This window comes from Spea bombifrons, chromosome 6, assembly GCF_027358695.1.
Source record: "Spea bombifrons isolate aSpeBom1 chromosome 6, aSpeBom1.2.pri, whole genome shotgun sequence".
Lineage (NCBI taxonomy): Eukaryota > Metazoa > Chordata > Amphibia > Anura > Pelobatidae > Spea > Spea bombifrons.
In genome coordinates this window covers 36525922-36550624 of record NC_071092.1, presented here as the reverse complement: position 1 = coordinate 36550624, position 24703 = coordinate 36525922, and the positions used below count along the sequence as shown (strand labels likewise).

At 41.0% G+C, this 24703-nt stretch overlaps 2 protein-coding genes across 2 annotated transcripts; both read right to left on the bottom strand.

Annotated features, from left to right (window-relative positions):
• Positions 1-1299: 1299 nt before the first annotated feature.
• LOC128500944 (sulfhydryl oxidase 1-like) lies at positions 1300-2031 on the bottom strand. Its single transcript, XM_053470318.1, has one exon. It carries the CDS (start codon positions 2029-2031, stop codon positions 1498-1500), a length of 534 nt encoding a protein of 177 aa, XP_053326293.1. The 3' UTR covers positions 1300-1497.
• A 2837-nt stretch (positions 2032-4868) lies between these two features.
• LOC128500943 (sulfhydryl oxidase 1-like) lies at positions 4869-15640 on the bottom strand. The gene is made up of 12 exons (XM_053470317.1): positions 15400-15640; positions 15188-15288; positions 14857-14905; positions 13677-13773; positions 13383-13473; positions 11451-11596; positions 11227-11361; positions 10884-11013; positions 9309-9431; positions 9069-9222; positions 6591-6767; positions 4869-5587 (listed from the first exon to the last, which is right to left on the bottom strand). Exons 1-12 carry the CDS (start codon positions 15638-15640, stop codon positions 4869-4871), a joined length of 2163 nt encoding a protein of 720 aa, XP_053326292.1.
• Positions 15641-24703: the final 9063 nt, after the last annotated feature.

Below are 24703 nucleotides of genomic sequence, written 5' to 3'. Positions count from 1 at the left end.
TGTGAAGATACAGCGCTAATTTTAGCACTTGCGCATAATAATAAACTTTATTTTTTTATTTTATTTATTTTACTCTTTTTGGACTTTTTTTTTTTACATTTTGCTGGAACTGGATAGTTCCTCTAAAGCATAATAATTTTTAAATGTAACCATGTTTTTTTTAAGCTTTTTCTTTTTTTCCTTTTTTTTTTTTATTTTTTTATTTATTTTTTTAATATTTTACTAATCACATAGTGATTAGAAAGCTGGGCTCCATTGACTTGTATGGTTGAATGCAGTACCTGTATTCAACCTGCAAGTGGAGCCAGAGTTCTCTAGAGGGTCTGGAGACCGTCTAGCCAACTTTTAAACCTTTATTATTTTTTTTCCCGGGCCGCCGCCATCTTGCGGATGGTGAAGACTGCGTGCAGCTGCGGCTGTGACCGCTCTCCGGAGCGGTCACAGTCCATCAAGAGGTAAGTGTTTGGTGTCGCTGGATGCCTCCTGATCGAGGCATTCCAGCGACACCATTGAAGTTTAGGAGGTGATCGTTGATCGCCTCCTAAACGCTTTTAAAACGGGCGTCCGCCGCCATACAATGTATGGCGGCTGTTGACGCCCCGGGGAGGGGCCAGACATGGCCCATCATGCCGATCTCGGTGTTGCTGAATGCCTCGACATCGTTGATCACTTTCTAAGCTTGTTTAAGTCTGATGACGTGTCAGGCACGTCATAGGTCGTTAAGTGACCGTTTTGCATGACGTGCCTGACCCGGCAATGGACGTTAAGGGGTTAAACCTGACACGGCAAAAATGCTTAATGAATAATGAAATTAAAGACAGCTTGTATAATTGATCTAATTATTGGTAGTCCACCCACACCCATGTTTAAATATATACCGTAATCTGACTTGGCAAATACAGTATGTACCCAAGGCATTCTCTTGGACATCTTTACAAAATCATTTATTTATGCAATGAAACAGTACTTGGAATTTATGCATTGTGTTAGCAGATTTCAAGCACGTGCATAGATCAAAAGACCATCAAACACCATTGTTACGGCTCTGCATTCCTTGGGTCCTTTGCATGTAGCCCTGTAAGCACAAATACTATTTTCTGTAAAACTACTTATGCATATAAGGATTTGTCCCTATATTATGTATGCTATGTGGATCAAATTATGAGAAATCGGTCAAGGGAATAAAAAAATTGATCAACGAAATTCAGTTGTCAAAGTTTAACCTTAAGAACCAGTTATTCAAACAAATTCATACGTATGTCAATAACGACGCAAACCACGAATAATAAAAACACAGAAACAACTTAACAACTATTTATTAAACTTTAAGGTATCAGTTGACCTGACACAACTAGTAAAACATCTCTTTGGGCCTAGGATGGACAACCCATGTTAGCATAGAAATTCAATGGGTTTAAAGGCACTTTAAAAACATGTAACAGTTCTCTCTGCAAAATACAGAACAGATTGTATTGTTCTGGTTGGAGAAAGTCCACTTCACACTTGCAGATATGAGCACCGTTGTCGGGGGCAGCGTGTCCTGAGACTCATGTAAAGGTACATGGCAAGTAGACACATGCTGGAAAGGAAATAGAGAACCACGCACAGGCTGATGTCCAAACGAGAGAAGCCAACCTCCAGCATCTTCACCCAACGGCCTTTCCAATTCACCTCCCCACGCTCCACCACCACACCAATAAGGTAATTGGCGTCTACTCCTCTCTTTAGTAACCGATCTCTCACAGCAGCTTCATCGAACTCTGCATCACGAGGTTCTACAAGGGTTTTTGGATGTAGAGCATGGTTTCCCTTGTGCAGGCTGGAGTCCTGAAGAGATCTGCTTGGAAACATATTAGGTCCGTATGAGTCTAGATCTCGAATTTCCTCTTCTACTTGCAAATGGCTCACATGCTTCATCTTTATTATACTGGGCCTCTGATGCGGATGGTCCTCTGGTTTTTTTGTCATACGCATTGCTCTTTTCTTCATCGTCATCTTCTCTCGGATCATCAAGTGTGTTCTCGGTGTCATCACGGTTCTGGATTATTTCAGACTACTTCTCCTCATCTGTAACATCTCTCTTATCCCTTTTTTGGGTTGCATTGTGCGCCTTTTTCTGTTTTTCCAGCAGCACTTCCTCATCTTCCACATAATCATCTGCTAGATTTTTTTTGCCAAAATGAGCTTTCAGGAAATCTAGAACGCTGGAAGGTTCCAGGACATATCTGCTTTGGACTGGCAGAGCGGGCAAAGCGCTGCAGTAGGCCACTGAACCTTCGGAAAGGCTGGATCTTCACTCTGTGCACCTTTGAAACAGATAGAGATGGGTGAGCAGTCACAAGCAAACACAACATATTATTTAGCAAGCCAAGCATTTCTAAAACTCTTGTTACCGCATTACAACAAAGTAATTGACCTGCGAGTGGCTGAACAACTCACCGAACAAACCTATGAACATCCTGCACGGGACCCTACCGAGGCGCTCAATGCCCCTAGTCCTACTGGATCACGTAAGCAAGGCAGAGACAATACTGCTGTCATATCAGAAGGATACGAGGATGACATAATGCAGCCGCATGTACCAGTATGTTCTTCTGTGCCAAACACACCAGCCAGGAACAATGGCAGCCCCTTATCAACGCCTTTTGGAGCTGAACAGCTTCCCCCAGGCAAAATCCGTGTGGCCCTGCGTAGCGGTCGAGTTTCAAGACCACCAGATAGACTCAATCTGTAGTGTATCTACCAGTAACACAGTATGTTATGTTTTAGACTGTTCAGGATCTGTTTTCGGTTAATTGCTTGCAAATTCTGTATTGAATGCAAAAAAGGGGAGATGTTATGGAGTTATTATGCAAATACTGTGACTGTTTGTTTATGGTAATATTGCATTGTCTTGTACTTCCTGTTTCCTGTTCCAACCTCTGACCTGGATGCAGTTATGCAGTTCAACATGATTCCTCAAACCAACAGCTTACTGTGTCTTGATTTCTTTATATGAAACAGCCACTCATGGCTTGTCTGGGAGAGAAGGAACTCCCCCCCATCCATTAACAGAATTATACTCAGGGCCAGAAGAGCACAGAACCAGGAGGGTGACAAAAAGCACACTACAGAACACCCGCACCATGCCGAGCATGCACTATGATACGAAGCTTTTTCTTTTACATATTAAGAGCTGTCAGCAAAAAAAAAACAAAGAAGAGCATAACTGGCTTAACCTTTTAAACACTGGAGAAGTTTAGGTAGGGTTTGCAACCCATCATTGCAACCATTAAACACAAGCTCGTTTTCAGTCAGTGCTTTTCTCTTTTCTAGAATAAAATCAGCATGCAGAACGGCAAATCAGATTGAGCTCCTGCCTCCTAATAGAGTTGATTAGCAGCCGCTAGGTTATCCCTGTGTATCCACAGCAGAGCAAGAGTAGGATTACCCAGGATAGCTCGTTCTCTAATACCATCCAACTGGTTACATGAGGATTTAACAGATGGGGTCCCCAATGTGAGTAAACAGCCCGCTCCCCCAGCAAGCAGATTACGAGGGCCAGAGATATGACTAGTACAGACAGCTGGCGCAGTGACATAAAGGAAGCCACCGTAACTAGCACAGATTGCTACAGCGGCAAAAAGGGACACTATCCTAGTTAAGGGCACCGAAGGACATGTACGGATCAGAGACCGATACCGATGACAAAGGAGAGAGGGATAGTGTAGCTGTCCACAATTTAAGTTGATGAAAGGGTAGAGACATAATAAAGGTAAAACATCTATAATTATATACAAAGCTGCATTATATGTGTATTACTGGCTCACCAGTGGTAAGCTAACTGCCCATATAGGCTCAATATTCAGTCTAAGTGGATAAAGTGACATAGCTAATAAGTTGGTGCATGCAAAATCACATACTGGCAACCAAAACTTATTTTTAATTAAGCATTATAACTTCCGAATGCAGATGACCCAACATACACTTACAATGCGGGTTACCAGATCCATCGCTAAATCTGATAAACACAGAAAGTGGGTCACTTTTCACTGCACTGCAAAGTGCTGCTCATTTGCCTGGCACTGAAAGGGTCAATTCCGTAATTTTTACATCTGCCTGAAAATCATCAAACTCTTTTTAAACCTGACACGGCAAAAATGTTTAATGAATAATAAAATGAAATACACAGACAGTAAATGATATTCCACGGGCCAGACTAGGCTTGTATAATTGATCTAATTATTGGTAGTCCACCCACACCCATGTTTAAATATATACCGTAATCTGACTTGGCAAATACAGTATGTGCCCAAGGCATTCTCTTGGACATCTTTACAAAAGCATTTATTTATGCAATGAAACAGTACTTGGAATTTATGCATTGTGTTAGCAGATTTCAAGCACATGCATAGATCAAAAGACCATCAAACACCATTGTTACGGCTCTGCATTCCTTGGGTCCTTTGCATGTAGCCCTGTAAGCACAAATACTATTTTCTGTAAAACTACTTATGCATATAAGGCTTTGTGTATGCTATGTGGATCAAATTATGAGAAAAATGTCAAGGGAATAAAAAAATTGATCAACAAAATTCAGTTGTCAAAGTTTAACCTTAAGAACCAGTTATTCAAACAAATTCATACGTATGTCAATAACGACGCAAACCACGAATAATAAAAACACAGAAACAACTTAACAACTATTTATTAAACTTTAAGGTATCAGTTAAGCTGACACAACTAGTAAAACATCTATTTGGGCCTAGGATGGACAACCCATGATAGCATAGAAATCCAATGGGTTTAAAGGCACTTTAAAAACATGTAACTGTTCTCTCTGCAAAATACAGAACAGATTGTATTGTTCTGGTTGGAGAAAGTCCACTTCACACTTGCAGATATGAGCACCGTTGTCGGGGGCAGCGTGTCTTGAGACTCATGTAAAGGTACATGGCAAGGAGACACATGCTGGAAAGGAAATAGAGAACCACGCACAGGCTGATGTCCAAACGAGAGAAGCCAACCTCCAGCATCTTCACCCAACGGCCTTTCCTATTCACCTCCCCACGCTCCACCACCACACCAATAAGGTAATTGGCGTCTACTCCTCTCTTTAGTGACCGATCTCTCACAGCAGCTTCATCGAACTCTGCATCACGAGGTTCTACAAGGGTTTTTGGATGTAGAGCATGGTTTCCCTTGTGCAGGCTGGAGTCCTTAAGAGATCTGCTTAGAAACATATTAGGTCCATATGAGTTTTTGTCATATGCATCGCTCTTTTCTTCATCGTCATCTTCTCTCGGATCATCACGTGTGTTCTCGGTGTCATCACGGTTCTGGATTATTTCAGACTTCTTCTCCTCATCCGTAACATCTCTCTTATCCCTTTTTTGGGTTGCATTGTGTGCCTTTTTCTGTTTTTCCAGCAGCACTTCCTCATCTTCCAGATACTCATCTGCTAGATTTTTTTTGCCAAAATGAGCTTTCAGGAAATCTAGAACGCTGGGGAGGTTCCAGGACATATCTGCTTTGGACTGGCAGAGCGGGCAAAGCGCTGCAGTAGGCCACTGAACCTTCGGAAAGGCTGGATCTTCACTCTGTGCACCTTTGAAACAGATAGAGATGGGTGAGCAGTCACAAGCAAACACAACATATTATTTAGCAAGCCAAGCATTTCTAAAACTCTTGTTACCGCATTACAACAAAGTAATTGTTTATTATAACTCTGTTTCAAGCATCGATCCAAAGACACAATAATATAAAAATGTTATATATATATAGGCTTCAGTTTTAGATGGAGTCGATGCTTGATAACAACCAGAAAGGGTTGAGAAGTTAAATAAAGGTTACTAGAATTTTGCCATCAACAAGTCCAGTGGTTCTTATTTGTCCTCAATGAAATACAAGTATAATTATAGAAATGTATAAACTTTTATAACTGCTAATTAGAAAAATGTTGTTATTTAAGACCATTTAAAAGTCATCAACGAATGACAGAATAAAAAAAAAATATAAACCCCATAAATTATTTGAATAGTTCTACAGATGCAGTAATAAGTTAACGTAGATAGGCCTTTTGTGGTCATAATGGTCAGGGGTCAGTAGGTGGTGCTATAATAACAAATAATTTTCAAAGAAAAATAAAATGGTATCAATAACTTGTCCTTTAACGGCGAAGAAGGACATTTTCCCCCAAAAAGCTATTTAAGGGTCCAAAAAAACTGTGATTTTTCTATTAGTGATATATATGAGAATACCACAATGTAAAAATAAATTATACAAAAAATTATGAGCGTTAAAAAAGTTTTTAAAATTTTTCTATAACAAGAATAAAATAACTCTGGGTGTAAAAGGGAAAAAACTTAAATTGCTTAATGTTCCAGATCCAGTGTATACATGAAATATGGGTTTCTAACTCATCTGGAATCTGTTTATATGTTTATTTGGTGTCCTGAACTATAAAGTGTAAGATTTGGGAAATTAGACAAGCAAGCTTTAAGCAACACCACTGAAAAAAAGAAGGTTTCACGTAAAGAACTGCTAAATTCTTAATCCCACTGGATATGGAACAGCAATCGGGATGTGAAACAGAGCGCGTTCTCCCTCACCTGCCAATCTCTTATTCACACGGTTGTGTCTTTCCCACAGCCACACGATGGCTTCATCCAAAGAGCGGACGTTGCGCATGGACTCTTGGGCCATACGTTCAAAATGCTGGGCGCATTCTCTGCAGCCGAAGAAATGCTGGACGTAGCCACGCATCGCTAACAGGACCTCACTGGGATCTGCAAACACAGAAGAAAAACGCATGAGAGGCGATACATGAATCACATTCCAATTACTATATTCTTACGCAGCCACTGGCAGTGAAATGGTGTACTAAGAATATAGGAATCCACGAAATCAAGCTAACCAAAAACTGCAACTGAGTCTTTAAATAAAATGTCAAATATTTAAAATGATCGAACAATTAAAGCGGAGCTGTCTCCTACCCGCCAAATCTAAGCACAAGACTTTTAGGGCAGATGTGCAGCCTGATTCCAATTGGGCCACATTTTAAAAATCATAGCGATTCCTTGACATTTTAAAAAGTAATGAAAATGTTCTAGAAACAATGAAGCCACTCGTGATCCACTGCAAGCAACACATTTAAATGAATCTGTACTCTCTGCTAATTGAACTCCTAGCAAATGTATAGATCAAGCTCGTCTAAAGTTTTAGGATGACGATCAGCTTTTAGCCACAATTCTCTCTGATCTATCAAAAGTATATAACGCCGGCAACTGCTTACACTGCAGAGGGGATTGTGGGTGCCTACTGACAAACACATATAGCTAAAGCCTTGATACAACTAACTTTTTTTACCTATACATTTGCCAGCAAAGTAACTTGCAAGACGTGTGGACGACAGCTGCTGTCTTAAAATTAAAGCCAATACAATAAGATAACCGGACTCTGCTTACTGCTTACTCTGCAATGTATATTAATCCTCACATCATATAAGACTTTCCATAAAAAAAAAAAAATATATATATATATATATATATATATATATATTCTTTCCTAATCTAATATCCAATTGAAATATTTTTATATATTCCAAAAAAATACGGCATGCCGTTTTCCTTCCTTTATTCTTCCATATAAAACGTGTTACCAGTATTAGCAGACTATGAATAAGAGAGTCAGCAGCAATGTAATTATAATGGTTTGCATTAGGTAAAGAAATCGGGGTAATATATGTAATCAAATGCAATTCATTCTACTAAGCCAGAAGATAATTACATCATTTCATTTAAAAAGATCCTTTTTAATGGCATTAAGCATAGAAAATTGTTCTGGAATAGGTTGTCCGTTTTAGGATTATATTTTTGTCTAAATACTTTACGGCTGGTAGCAGCCACTTAAACCCGAAATCCTTTTTAAAGTTGATCGTTTTCTTTTGATTTTTACGTCTGCGTTAAATCACATTGGAGGTTTTAAAGGAATACTTAATGTACATCGATCACCGAGCAGGGCAAAACGGAGCGGTTCAATAAACGTTAAGGATCCGCAGCGCAATAATGCGCTTTGAGTGGAATCGGAACGGCGGCATAAACAAATGATCCTCGAAGAACGAGTCCGACAGAAGACGGATAGATTTACTGATCAGAAACTTTTGACCTGTTCATAGAACTGAGAAGTCTCCCTTTGCCCATCCCAGCTATTTGCCATTGAGGACACGTGTTTGGCTGAACATATCCCCCGACACATGATTTATTTACCGCCAGTCAGCTCCAGTTCTGGCTTGGTGAATATCAGAATTGGCGGTCCAACAAGACCCCCATAAGAATGTGTAGAAACTTTCTTGCTGCAGCTTCTCTTTAAGGTCAATTTTTTACATTTTAAAGTACATTAATATACATTCTCCTTTGGTGAGGCTGTCCGGGACATTAAACCTTCCCTGAAATGCTCTTTTTATGAACATTTATAAAGAAATGTAGAATTTTACAGCAGAGAGGAACACATTAGGTTTTTGGACTTATGTTCACGATTGCCTCATCCCTATCCCACGCACGCTTTAAATACTCCCAATGTATTAACGTCCACATTACACTTCTTCACCACCCTGTTACCTAAACATTTTCTAACATAACAACCCTAACCGATCCTCTAAATGTGGCATTCTATGACTTTGTCTCCAAAACAGAAGACATATCTTTGAGAAATATATTTGGTTCCAGCAATTATATTGGGATAAAAAAATCTCCCAGGAATTTAGCTTTGGACAAGCAACTAAAATGCAATTATTCAGATATGAATGCATAACACACTGTATAAAAAAAACATAAAAAAGTAAAAAACTGTAGATTTCAATAGGAAAGGGTTATTTTTCTCTAAAAAAAATTGTGTCCCGTTTATGAAATACATAAAATATATGGTGATGGGACATCTAACCGCGTTATACATTCTCACGTTCAGGTTCCTTGAAAGGTGAGTGACCCAAAAAATATTTTAGGGGTAACAAAAAAAATGTGTTATCTGTAAAATATGTATGAATAAACTGGATTAAGAATGCTATGAGAAGGTGTTCTGGCTGCACTTACCGGGTCTAATTCTTCCCAGGGTTGCTACTTCAGATGCCTGGACTGTTAGAACGTGGAAAAGGGTCCAGAGGGAACACGGAAAGCCACGGAATTGGGGCTTGGAACCCTGACATCCAACATAGCGCACATCCGATGACAGAACAGCTTTCTGGGCCTTGGGATGGAGAAACATTTGTAAGTGGCTAGAAAATTATTATAGCTCAATGTAAATTACAGGTCAGAAGAATTTGGGGTTCTTACCTGATTTTTGTTGTTGAGAACATCCTCAAAATCCTTGTATGAGACTTTGGTTTTAGCGCGGGCGCGCAGCCAGGAATTAGCAGAATTCAGTAATGTACGCAGATACGGACGGGCAGGGAAGTACTGGAAAAAAGAAAATTCATAAAACATAACGTCTCATAACAAACAGGGAGTATATAGTTACAGAAAGCCAGGGAAACAACTCCACCAAAGCCTTTCTTTACCTTAATATCTCGTCAAACAAGTGTTGTGTGTATTGTGAGTCACACATTAGGTGATCGGTGTTGAGAGGAAGAAGTGTACACTATCGCCCCAGAACTTTGTTCCACATACCACTAAAACATTTCTAAACAAAAACACGACATCTAGCGTTTTCAGGCGCGTTCATTGACTTCTCATAAGGGCAATAATCTTTTTTCATCGAGTCTTCCAGCTACCCACCACAACCCAAGAGAGAAAAACTTTGGCAAATGCAACACTGCACAACGGTAAAAGGGATTGCAGCACATCACAAAACAATTCTCATCTAACTATCTCATTATTCTTTACTAGGTATAAAGCACCATGGCACTCTGCATTGCTTGAAGGCTGATGTGTAAAGTTTTTTATGTTGGGTTTCCAATCTTTAATCCAGTTGCAGGCATGCGATACAATGTGTTTTCCCCAGATTGCGTCTCATATCAGAAATTGTGTATTTTTGGGGAAGAAAAATGTTTTTGAGAACATACAGTAAAACACTGCCCTCCGGTGGCCATTACAAGAAATTCTCATGGCTGCGGCTAATACCAGGGATCCACATCAGTCACTCGGTTTACCCATTGAAAGATGCGCCCTCATCGCAGGATACAGGAATTTAAAACTTGCTTGACACATTTAAACATACTTAGACCGGGTTATCCTAAACATTGCTATGAAGTGAAGTGTACTTCGTAAGACGGTGTCATTTTTACCAGCGTAGGTGCCACGTTCAGCAAAACACGTACTCGAGAAAACAATTCCTTACGGTAAGATACGGAATTCACCAACAAGCAAAGGGTTAGATGTTAGCTTTTGGAATATATATGTTTTTAATTTATATAAATGCTGGTATACGATTCATTTGAGGAGAGGTGCGATTTTAGAGTCAACAAAGGGTTTTTAACAAAGCAATTTTATGAACATTTCTTAAAATGAAAGCAAGAAATTATAGGGAAACGCTTTTTCAGAACCCAGATTTCTAGAATAATTAAATACTGTGCGATACACCAAAGTACATACTCTGAAAAACACACACCTTAAATCAATACACTTATCTAACCGCTCCACCTAGAACCATGTCAACCCTCTAAAGGTCTACAGGATAACCAAACAGCCCTGAGCAAAATATCCCGCAGCTTCTAAAACGCAGAAGGACGTATTCACTAAACTATGGTTTGCATCCAGACAGACCAACCACAGGCAATTTCTCCTGCAAGAACGGGCATTGTAATGCATCGTGAAACTCTTGGGGAAATCTTGCTGTTTTAATATGCATTGACCTGCTAATTCCATTAGCAATTGAGCAACATGTTTAATGTTTAAACAACATCCACTTACCTTTCTCAGCACATTGATGAAATTGGAGAGAGCCTTAAGTCGCTCCCCATCCAAGGTCGCGAATCGAGCAACCTCCACCCTCAAGGAATAGTGAAGAGCCGACTCAAGATCTGCCATGTACACCTTGGCGCTAGAAAAAAAGTATGGAAAAGATATAAGTATCCTGGAAAACTCCAGAATATGGCGGTTCAGGTCGGCATTCAGAAAAAATGAATGCTTAGTACACAGAGCATGAAAATATTAAAAAAATATGCTGGGGGTTACAAGAACAACAGGTAAAGCAGGTATTAGATAAGAAATACTAGACAGAGGACCTAAGTGAGATAAAGAGGATTTCCTTTACCTGTCGGCCTGTCTCTTCGGTGATTCAGTAGCTACGAGAGATGTCTCCGACCATCCGATGAGAGCGTGTTTTCCCCTCTGCACTCCGGGTAGTGAACGCAGGAATTTGGTATACGCCGAGCGAGTCTCTTCCCCACTAACAGAGAGACACAGAAAAGGTCAAGAACAAACTACTTAAAACAGAGATAAGAGGAAAAAAAACAACCAAGGCAGGAGAATACTCACAGGTTAATTCTGCTGGTAGATCCGTTCTTAGAAATCAAAAAACCAGCGGGGAATGAAGATACGTTGAACTTCTCCACCAAGTCAGTTTGGTCTTTAACTACCCTGCGTACCGAGACACCTTCGTACTGAACCATATCCAGAGCCACCTGTAATGACAGATCGGGGAGCTCAGACTCAGCAACAATTCCTTTCAATAAACATTAGCTGGAAACAAGCTGCTCGTAGATCAATGGGTTCTCGCGTGGTTTCAATTAGCATGCACCCAGGAGGTTAGCGTATTAAACCCAACAGTACTTTACATCAACCCCAGCTACGGGCTCTGTGATTCACTGCCAGCCAAACGCTCTACAGCTGTTTGAGATCCGCACCGTCTGCGGCTGGCTTAGGATCATAGGATCTACAGTCAATATTAACCTATACCGCTGCTAGTATGAAAGCATAGTGAACAAATATAAATATGGGTCATGAACAGGAGCAGGGCCGGCCTTAGGAGTGTGCGACTTGTGTGGCCCCACAGGGCGCCATGGCAACAGGGGCGCCTGCCCGGGACTTAAATTAAAGCATCGTTTTTTTGTTTTGTTTTGTTTGTTTTTTTTTAACTTTATTTAACATCATCCATATTAAATAAAGTAGTTTTAACTTTATTTAACATGGAGGATGTTAAATAAAGTTAAAACAAACAAAAAAAACGATGTTTCAATTTAAGTCCCGGGCAGGGGCGCCGAGCGGTTGCTCGTGAAGTTTTCAGCGACCGCTCGGCGCCCCTCACTCTCCGTGACTCCGTCGTGGAATTTTTCCAGCGCTCAGCTGTGAAGCGCGCACCGCGGCAGATCGGGAAGACGGACGCCTCCCGCTTCCACTGTAGGACTCCGGCAACGAGGTAAGTAAGGATAGGGAGAAGGGGCAGAGGGAGGGGGCAGTGAGGGGGGGCAGTGAGAAGGGGCAGGGGGGGGGGGGAGTGAGAAGGGACAGGGGAGGAGGCAGTGAGAAGGGGCAGAGGGAGGGCGCCAGAGGAGTAGTCCGCACAGGGCGTCAGAACACTTAAGGCCGGCTCTGAACAGGAGCATGCATATAGCAAAGGCAGGTTCTCAGCGGAATGTACACACTACCCTTCCCTGCGCAAATATCTTTACTTTTACTTTGTTTAACCCAAGAAGGAGTATTCTTCTAGAAATTAGGCTACGCTTTCTGATTTTTGAATTTTGTTATATGCCGTTATTTTTGTCAATAAAGTACAATCATTTAAAAGCATATACCACTTTTTCTAAATCTTTTTGGTAAATTTGGCATGTTGAACCCAAAGTGACCATATAAAAATAAATATTATTTTGAAAGCAGAGAATATAGTTTATTTTTTCATGCACTCTTGCATATTTATGTGTTTAGCTACATCCCCAGACTACCGAAAAACGATAGATTTGTCTTCTAGTTAGGGAATTACAGCTTCGGGGCATGTCCATATCATGCAGCCATTAATAAAGAGTCTAATGCAGAAATGTGGCACATAATTGTAAAAAAAACGTGGACTGTAATCATTTATTTGCAAGTAATTTCTTTTTTTTTTTACTTTCAGTGTCAATTTCAATCTGCAACCATTCACCAATATTAATTTCCTACTAACAGAATGACACCCATACACCGTAATATAATAACAATAAAAGAGTAGAGCTCTTGTTCTACCTGAACAGCTCCAATTGTTTCCGTGTTAATAATTGTCCAGAGTAGACAAGGTGTTTCAAAAATACTAATATAGCTTGAGGTTTCATGTTATGAAATCTTTTCACTAGCTTTAATCTTTAGAGCATCATCCATAAACATTTGACATCTCTAAATTATGGAGATTAGTAGAAAAAGTTACTGAAGGCTCTTTAAAGGCTTGAGAAGTATGAGACATTTCGGTTATAGAGATATATATAGATATATATTCCTTACCTCTCTACCCATGTACATCTTGGCATCCTCAAATATCACAGCCAGATAAGTCTCATTGTTGTTTGCGAAGAACTGCTCCAACTCGGGGGCGCTGAAAGAGATCACTCAATCACACATTGCATTCATCGAAGGTCCGCACCACATGTTTAGAGAACACAACACTTGTCCGATTTAGGGTTTCTGATTAACCACAAGTACCAGACGGTTGCACAGTGGCAGGCGGAGAGACATATTAAACGCTCTCTCCTGACTTGGAAACAGTTATAGTTACAGTGTAACCTATCCTTACATTACCTGATTGGTTCCAAAGGAGGACATGCTGGTGGTGGGGACTCCTTCTGCTCTTCCAGTCTATCGATGATGTGCTGTCTGATTTCTTGTACAGACGAAGCTGAGGAGAGTGGACATGAAACAAACTGGATTCAGTGAAACGAGGTACGCAGTCTGACCGTACAATCGTTAGTACACTTTACCCGCGTTTACCATCACGAAAAACAAGGTAACAGAAAAAACCAACAGCCATGCCAAGAAATAAGGGGATTAATAGAAAGAGAAACAAATACAGAGAAGTCTCAGGTTGCTTAGAGCAGTATTGTTCTAAAGAGATGCTGCGGTGCTCCCATATTAACGCACATTTTTACAAGCTCTTTCTTTACAGCATTTTTTCCACACACACATTATATATATATATATATATATATATATATATATATATATAAATTAAATCTAATGTACAAGTAGTGTAAGGTGTCTCAAAAATGGGCACATATGAAAAAAGGGTGTTTTGAAACCTACAGCACTCTGCAAAGGTTTTCTCGAAGGAAATTTAATGAAGGGATTTTGTCACCTAAGCAGGGTAACAACGTGAATCAAAACTATCTATACAGCAGAATGCTAAATAAGTGTGTGACACCTCGTAAATCAAGGGGGTAAAAGGCTGTAAATTTGCTGGATACATCCCCTTTTGGGAGATCACCAAGTGGTGCTAAATCCTGATCAGGTATTCTTCAGGACAGCAATCCATTTGCATGTGAAGCTTTATGATAATAGCATGAATAGGGGCCGGTTCGGACATATTCCCAATTCATTTCTCTTTGATTTGTAAAGCCATTTAGGCCGCCCTGTATGCTCCACACCATCTGTATGTACGGATCGGGTACAGAGCTCCTTCAGGGAAACTGCCGATTCACTTGAACTCAAAAATTTGGGATGTGCCTAAAAACTTGCTTCTTTTACTGAAACAATATGTATTTTTGGTAGATTAACCGTGACTATTTCAACTAATTCCTATAATAAACAGATCATATAAAGTAGAGCGACAAACAACAAAAGAGTATTAGACACGGAGACAGACTTGGTAGCAATCCAGAGGAAAAGGATATAATGAAAGACATTTTTTTCCCCCATAAGATAAACAAAGCAAGATTGCACAGACATTCAGAAAATAACTGGGGAAAGGATTTAGTTACCATACCTGGAACTCGTACACCCTCCGAAGGACTTCCTGCAAACGCTTTAAAGAACTGGAAAAATAAACAAGACATTTACTGATTTGCACAGATTGTGTAAGAATGTCGAGGGACAGACGGGACGGACAGACAGACAGACAGACAGACGGGATGGGGCAGGCAGACAGAGGGGATGGGACAGACAGACGGGACAGGCAAGCAGGCGGGACAGAGCATGGTTCTCAAAAGAACGTATAGGGAGGCACAGTGAAAATAAAGAATACTGAGAAACAAACGAACAGCTGTATATAATGAAAGGACAGAACAAAAATGAACCGCCACGTTATAGAACATTACCTGAACTGTGGGGTACCCAGTAACCCCAAATTCGTTACAGGTATCCCTGTTTGACTCCTCTGCACAGTCTAGTACAGCCAGGTATACTGCCGGTCTCCAATCTATGAAAAATAAACACAGGTACCTTTTAGAAAATATACACTAATTGTTTGGGGAAAAAGGTCAAAGGGTCATAGGTATATGGAGGATCATTTCCACGGCCGGCTGCTCACCTTGCACATCCCGAGCCAGCGCACTCCAGGTCGGTCTGAACGCCGCGCAGTGTCCGCACCAGGAAGCATAAAACTCGGCGAGCCAGGAGCTGTTGGACCCGAGCAGGAGAGAACGGGTCGCCCCGGCCAGGGACACCAATGGCTCATCCGGGGAATAGAGACCGCCCCGAACCTGGGACACCGCGACCGCGAGAATGAACACTGCCGCTACGGACACGCTCCAGCATCCCGGGCCCGGCATCATTCAGGACACCGGGCCGGGAAGAAATCACCGGGGGTGAAGAGTCTGAGATCCGCCCTGTAAACACTGCGAGGAAGAAACAGACTGTGAACCCAAAACGGTAAACGAAGCACCGCTTGGCGTCCCTACATTGTGACATCATCATCGCTCCTGTGACAACACCGCTAGACTGTCCTACTGAGAGACCGCTGGGGTAAATACACCAGCCCTGTGCCCAGGCCAATAGACTGCTGGGGTAAATACACCATGACACCAGCCCTGTGCCCAGGCTAATAGACTGCTGGGGTAAATACACCATGACACCAGCCCTGTGCCCAGGCTAATAGACTGCTGGGGTAAATACACCAGCCCTGTGCCCAGGCTAATAGACTGCTGGGGTAAATACACCATGACACCAGCCCTGTGCCCAGGCTAGTAGACCGCTGGGGTAAATACACCAGCCCTGTGCCCAGGCTAATAGACTGCTGGGGTAAATACACCATGACACCAGCCCTGTGCCCAGGCTAATAGACTGCTGGGGTAAATACACCGTGACACCAGCCCTCTGCCCAGGCTAATAGACCGCTGGGGTAAATACACCAGCCCTGTGCCCAGGCTAATAGACTGCTGGGGTAAATACACCATGACACCAGCCCTGTGCCCAGACTAATAGACTGCTGGGGTAAATACACCATGACACCAGCCCTGTGCCCAGGCTAATAGACTGCTGGGGTAAATACACCGTGACACCAGCCCTCTGCCCAGGCTAATAGACCGCTGGGGTAAATACACCAGCCCTGTGACCACATTAATAGACTGCTGGGGTATATCCACAATGACACAACCCCTGTTACCACACTAAGACTGTCCTACTGAGAGACCGCTGTGACACCAGCCCTGTGACCAGGCTAATAACTATCACAAATAGTAGTAACGTGACGTGTATTTAATTCAGCAACAAGGGCAACGTTTCGACCTTACAAAACACACCCGTTAGTGAATACATCCATGTGGGAAGGTGAGAGCTTCACGTGTGGAGAAGAAGCTTGGCCCTTCCTCTAACCGTGGGCACCTCCTGCTTGCAAGTGTTACGAGGTTCTTGGACTCTTCTGGGAAAAAGCGTGGCTCCGACATGGACCTGGCTCTGAATTAGCAGCTCTCCTGCTCCTTTGTCCTACTGCGATAGGATACTAGATCACCCCTGCGGGCTTCCAAAACGTCCCAAATGGGATATGGGCCCAGTCAACCAATTTCTGAAAATTCCAAATTTGAAAACTAGAATGCGCATGTGCCAGTTTTGCCCTCATAGCTTCCTCAAAAAATGCATGAACCAGGCATGTGAGGCCTTGTTGGAACCGCGGGATGCTGGTGAACATATAATTTTGGGGGGATAATCAGTATCTGTGACAACTTTTGCAGTTATTAGCCTACCGTGCCAAATTTGAAAAGAATTACATTTTAAAAACGTGATGCATGCCTTGCAATATTTGCCTATACTGGTCAAAATAGATGAAAATCCTGGCCATATTGGGTGGTTTCCAAATCAGGACAACTTAATGAATATATTTTGGATACATTTTTCCGATTGGTTCAATGTGTGTACAATTTGTATGTATACAAAACTGTTAAAAAAAATGTTTTTTTTCATCCCCCCCACCTTTTGACGTTTATTTCAAACAAAACAATGTACTACCCAGCTTAATATGGTTTCAAATGAAAGTCCTACTTGTGCTGAAAAAAACCCAATATATGATTTGTTTGGGTGCACTAATTCATAAGAGAGAAATTCCAGTTGAAGAAAGACATAGCAAAAACACAAAAACGGCTTCTGGCTTTTAGCGCAACCTTAGTAACAAAAACCCGGTCCTGAAGGGGTTAATCCGGCAACATATAGGTGAGGTTGGACTGTCATCGGCTGAATTTAAAGATTGCAAAACGATTAGAAATGGAAGAACGTTGGGGAATAAAAAAAGATTCTGCTACTCAGCGGAGTCTCTGCTAATAACAGGTTTAAGGCCGGCTTAGTAGAGTAATTTGTGGTTTTGTGTGATATTTCTTCCTAGATATGTGATACATCATTAAGCGAGGCGTGCTGTGCAGCCACGTTGTTGCAGGTTTGGGACAACTTACTCATTGTCATAAAAAAAAAGCAAAGCCACGGCCACAAGGGAGATCTGCGGCGTTTGCTGAACTACTCCCATGACCTCGGGACAGCTTTCTGTCCGACCAACTAATGCAAGACGTTTCTGAAGTAATACTGCAGTTTTTTGGACATGAAAAAACTGCAATACTGCACTTTTACTGCAGTATTACTGCACATTTACTGCACTTTTTTTTATATTGCAAACCTACAGTTGTACTTCAAAGGACTGCAGCTTTATTGCATTTGTACCTCCGTACAAAAATAACTGCAGTACAGTGAAGTACAAATGCAGTAAAAGTGCAGTATTGCAGTTTTTTCATGTCCAAAAAACTGCAGTATTACTTCAGAAAAACTGCAGTAATTTTTTTTGTAAGGGCATCATTCGTACCATATGTATTAAAAATAAATAGCTTGGATATATAATATATATTTAGAAGTACACACAGTTGTGTCATCAATGTCTATGACGCAAAATAATATTAATGTGTAACAAACATGTTATTGGTTCCCAGCACAAGCTCCAAACAAGTATAATCTCCAGTAAAGTGCAGGGGCCCCTCAGGTTGCTATTGGGGATCTATCCAAGATATAGTTGTTATAAAGTAAAGAAAAAAATGAAGACATGTAAAATTATAAATTTTGAGATAAACGGAAGTAAATAAACAACTGTGGCTATTATATTTTATTATATATTTTATATCAAATAAAGGAGGAAACAAGTTAAGTACATATACTTAATGAAAATGTATAAGTGAATAGACTAAATAGAAGCATGTGCTGGATAAAGATCAGGCAGGGCTATATGATGTATGCGTCCAGCTGCCTGCACTTCACCTCTGGGTAAATTTCCAATGAAATAGAATAGAATATGATTATTACAAGTCCCAGAAAGTCATTTGCACAGAGGAGCACATCATCATCTCCCTCTGACTGAGTTCTCAAGGAGAGCTGGCTGATCAGGGAAGGGAAAATATTGCCCTGTTTTTAGTGGTCACCATGCTATTACTACACAAGATAAAATGGGAGAGATCTACAATTACGGTCAAAGGGTTAATTGATTAAAGTAGCAGAGGTGCTAGAAAATAACGAATAATAATACCAGTAATAATATCTGGTAAAAACGTGGCACTTGGAGGCGAATTTACAAACTAATCCTTTGGGCTCCAGATGTGCCTTAAAAAGACAAGAAAGGCTCACGTGCCTAGCATTCAAAGGGTTAAATATAATTTCTGCATTAAAAATCATTCCTGATTTAACATTTACAGTTTACATAGGCATAGTAACACTCAAATGTTCTGATTTAACTCGTTCTCTCTATGTTTATATCAATCATCTGTATATACATTTCATCAGAAAAAAATAATGTATTTTTAAGACCAGCGATATATTTTGCTAGGAATTTTGAGTGTTTATATATATATATATATATATATATATATATATATATATATATATATATATATATACACACATTGTATACATTATATCTGAATAAATAAGTCATTTTTAGGACCAGCAATGTATTTTTAAAGAATTTTCAAAATCGTTGAAAGAAAAAACGTTTGTATGAAGTAATAATAATAATAATAAAAACAACAACAACAACAACAATAACAATTCCAGTTCACAATCATTAGAGAATGGAAAATAAAAGGATACCGGGCTGAATTACATGCAAGTAGCCACAATCCTCCCAGAGACTGCAATAGAAAATAATGAGATCTAAACAGTGATACATGTCATCGTGTTCAGTCCACAAATCTGGGGTATTATTACATCTGCTTTTATCTCATTTTTTCCCATCTATGAGGATATAGCCATTTAGTTACATATAGTAGTATCTGCGACATTATGTCAATTCCATTATCTTTGAAACTTGTTACATAAAAAAAACAAGAAAATATTATTTTTTTACTAAATCAAGAAAAACAAAAAACAACACAAAAACTGTACACACAAAATTGTGTATCTATCTGTCAGTCTCAACACATTTTCAGCAAAATATATTTATTGCGAGTATATAATGTATAACTGGATCAGTAATGCAGGAATGTCCAGATAGTCTTCAAGTCCAAGTGTTTTAGAACAATATTTGGTGTAATAACCCACTCTCTGACAATCTGATCTATTGAGATAAACTACAAGAACCCAGCCATAAATCTCTACTTCTCTAAATGACCATTTTCTTTATTAATTTGTGGCAGAATATTCTGTGTTTAACAAAAAAAGCAGCTATAATCAACTTCAAGTTTCAGAGCAGGTACCTGTACTACTGAAGGTGTATAAGGTGATTTTACAAAAATATGTAAAATAATAGTAATACTAATACTACTCCTAATAATAATAATTATAATAACAATAGTAATAATAATTTGATCCCAGATGAAACCCGTTGTGAAGCTCACTAGTTAATCCCCGGTAGGATACAGGCTAAGCTAAGTTTGAGGAGGACCCTAGGAGTGACGATCTGTGCATCAGGTGAGAGGTGAAACTTTAAGATCTTGGCCAACTCCATCAGTATAAGGGGCTTAGGGGAGCGGGCACCTACCCCGAGCTTTCTACCAGCAGGGCAGGGGTGATTAGGTATCTGCCCCTCGCCCCCTTCTGTAATATACCCCAGAAGCCCTATGGATTGTATCCGCATCCCATCAAGTCCCAGTGCTGAGCATCTCCCTCCCTGCACCATCCCGGCTCTCTCCATACTGCCACATTTCTTTATTATTAAATCAATGAAAGAATAAAATGCCTTACGTTGCATTGGCAGCCCAAGAATTTCTGGAAGCCCCTTGACAGAACCGTCTGTGGCGAGTGCTGAGCTTTGCATCATTTTACTGAGCCGCTGCTGGGGAAAAATTATATATATATTGCAAAAAAAAATGTGAAATAAAAAAGGCTTTTCTGCTGAGTATTAGTGCCCAGGGAGAGCCAGCTCCTCCAGCTCAGCCATAAGTGCGCTGTCAGGCTCTGTGAGGCGGGGGGCTCTGCTGTGGCCTGGCTCCTGCTGTCCCGGGTTAGTCGGTGATGCTGCAGCACTTCCCGACCGGACTGATGCTTACACTCAGGCAGGTTGATTCATTCACACTGCAGGAGCCGCTCTGACGTCACTGTCCGCAGGGTAGCCACTCCCTCAAACCAATCAGATCGGAAGGGGCGTCGCCACCTGAGGTCTTTCAAGCCATAGGTAAATACAGAAGTGGGCGTGGTTTGCCTTCACCTGGGAGGGGGACGCTGTGGATCACACCCCCACGGGTTCCTAGAGTGGCACCAGGTGTTTCTGACCATCATGAAGCTGCTGCTCCTGGAGTCCCCTCTACAGCTCAATGGAGATCCGTGGTCTCACCACCCCCAGGGTAACCCGCACTATCCATTCTATATATTCTATATAAATATATAGCCAAACATCTGTATATAGAATATATATATATATTTATAAATATAATTAAATATATTAATATATATATTTATAATACGTCATTCAGAGTTACCTGTTTAGCTTTAACGAATATTTCGTTGTCTATTTTTTTTACTTTAGTTAAAATAATAGAAATATTGTGTCCAGAGTCGTTAAATAACAAGCATATATTATTATTTACCCGATTTGTTCCCGTATAGTTGTGAAATATAAATGATTCGTTTAATGGAATTAGTGCCAACCGTATACATTGTATAGGGGATCTCTGTAGTAACAGAAGGCAGGAGTGCGGGGTGTTCTTTCCAAGCCCCGTTAATGATGCATTTTGGGTGAAGTGACAGGACTGCTTCTATATGATTTTGACCCAAACGGATTGACCCCCCTTTTCCTTTGCTATATGATATATACGGCCAGTCTGGTCTCACATGAGATTTTGTTTGATGGTGAATGATGTGCCCAGGTGCTGCTGTCACCATCCAGCAGCCTATGGAATATTCCGGATGCAGTGTTACCCCCATGGCTGGTATAAAATGTGTACATTGCTGGGTACATAGATCGGCTCTCAGAGATGTTAAGTGTGTTGGACCTTCATCAGGTAAACACAATCATCAAGGAATGGGGCAGAATGCACGGAATTACAGCTTCATTTAAAGTTGGTTGTATGGAGTGGAGTTAAAGCTCTGGTCCTGAAAATGTGTAAAACTGCTTCTAATTCAGGTGCTTCCCACATTCCAGCTTCCAAAGACCCTAATCATTATCTAATAATAAACTGAAGGTTCAGGATTCCCCCATATCAGCACAGGTAGCCTACTCTCTCACCTGCGGTCAGGGTTAAACCTTGTCTGTTAGATGGGGTTCAACAACAATCTATGGAAAGATATTTAAGAGAAAATGTAATTATTCTACCCATTGTAACCAAAAGGTATACTGCTTCATGGACATGAATCACCAATTTATTTAGGGAATCAGAGGGTACAGCCATTCCTACAGGAGGCGCATTCACTTCCCATGGCCAGCATCTGTAAAGTGCTCCAGTGTAGAATGTCTGACGTGAAACCGAGTAACCAATTCCCATGGATGAGTTTATAGATTTCAAATACCGATGCAGGGCAGTAAATGCTTACTTAGTTTTATTAATTATCTGATAGACCCACACAATCCAAACATCATGTCAGAGTGCAGACTGTGTCAGGGCCAGATCCAGAGGCTGACATTGGGAGGGGCAGTCACACTAACACACACCCTGACACACACATCCACTCACACCAACACAACTAGACACTCGGCACTAACACAGACACACACATACAGACACTAACACACGCACACAGATACACCAACACAACAAGTAACACAGAGACTCACACCAAGACAACAATCGGCACTAACACACACCAAAACAACTAAACACTTGGCACTAACTCACAACCAGACACACGTATCCAGACACTAACACATGCACACAGACACACCAACACAACTAGACACTTAACACACAGACTCACACCAACACAATGAAACACTTGGCACTAACATACACATCCAGACACTTACACCAACACAACTAGACACTCGGCACTAACACACACTCAGCGCTAACACACACAAACACTCAACACTAACACATATTCACACACACTAACATACACACTCAGACATGCATGCATCACACTCAGAGAATCAAACCAACACAACCAAACACACACACACACACACACACACACACACACTAAGGTACCCAGGCAGCCACTAACATACCCAGACACACACTAACAGAGACACACACCAAAATATCCACGCAGACAAGCACTAAGATACCTAGGCAGATACAAAAATACATGCAGCTCTCTTATCCTGCAAAGCCGAAGCCTGTCTTGTAGCTGCCGCATTAGCCCCGTGGGGTCAGGCAACGCACTGTTGCATGACCCTGCCTCCTCCTGTTGGTTAGGAGGACTTAGCTCTTTACCCCTACTCCCAGAGCATGCCTCTGACTATGTCAGTGTGTAAGAGGGGGGATTGGCCCATTGCTCCCCCCTGGTTTGGCCAGTAGACTGTGTGTGTTGATGAGATTTGTATTCTTTGTATAGCAGGAATAGGTAGGACTTTACCCACCGTTACTCTCTCAGGATCAACTGTAGAGTAACTTGGTTGCTATCTGCAGCATGTAGTGCCCAGCATTATAGCCTGCAGACCAGTCACTTTTTTATTCCTTTTCTCTTATGTCACTTATGGTGAACATGTGATGGCAGCCCTGGATATCTCAGATGGAGAAGCGAACGTAAACAGGGCCTACAATGGAGAGCCACCAAAGGTAAAAATATATAAAATATATATATCTATATATATCTATATATATATATGTAGAAATTAAAAATTGATTATTCATTTTATTAACTGCAATTTAAATCGAGGGAAAAAAAATTTCCTTGAGCATTAACTACAGTTCTGTTTACAGAAATTTACATTAACACATAGTTTTATCTCCATTTGTTCCAATAACTTTCCTGCTCAAACACCACATTGAGATGATTCTGTAAGGCAATGCAATGAAGTCCTTTCCTCCATAGACTTGCATTAGTCAGAGTGTCCGGCTGGGTAATTAAGACTCAGCCATCGTTTACCACAAGGCAGTATGATAAGGAGTAAGGCTGTTTATTTAGATTGGGATAAACTGAAAGAGCTGACACGCATACAAATGGCTAATATGCAGTTGCCTGAAAACATTGTATTATGCAAGAACTAGAACGGTTTAAAAAAGAAATGGGACAATATTTTTTAAAACATATTTTTAATCTTATAGCAAAAGTAAATAAAATTGGTTCGCGTTTCCCTTTAAAGTGAATGTTTGGTTCATTTTTTTGCTTTGTATCTGTTACTTAAAGGAGAGGGCTGGCACCTTATGGCCATACCTGGGAACTCTCCGGGTTTGACCCGGAGATTGCCGGGTGAGCACCCCTTTTCCGGTTCTCCGGGTCAAGAACCGAATCCTCCAGGTCGCAGGAGCACACCCCTCTCCCCGCCCATTTTCCTTTAAATGGGGGTGTTTCCCACTGCTGACGGCCCACTTACGTCAGTGTGCAGTCCTGGCTGCAAGGCAAGGCTCCGGGTAGATGGAGCCCAGAAATTCCCAGGTATGCTTATGGCCCAAGGGGGTAAAGCCAAGTACCCTGCAGGCCCCGTGCCTTCCTCTACGTAACTTGCATGTGCACTAGCAGAAATTCATACTTACACACGCTCACTCTAACGTGCACACACTTACACATTGTAACACACACACTTGCACCTGCAAACTTAAAAACTAAATCAAACGCACTCTAACACACCTCACTCATTTACTCATTTACTTTAGTCATTTACTTTACGGACCAGCTACTAGTGACTTTCATTATCAGGGTTTTGTTACATGAAGGTTATAAAAAGATACACAATATTCCAAATAGACATAATGTCAAACTGGTATAGGCAACATTCACTTCTTATCCTAATACATACGTTCCTTCAACTAGCATTCCAGTTTTTTTCTAGGTGC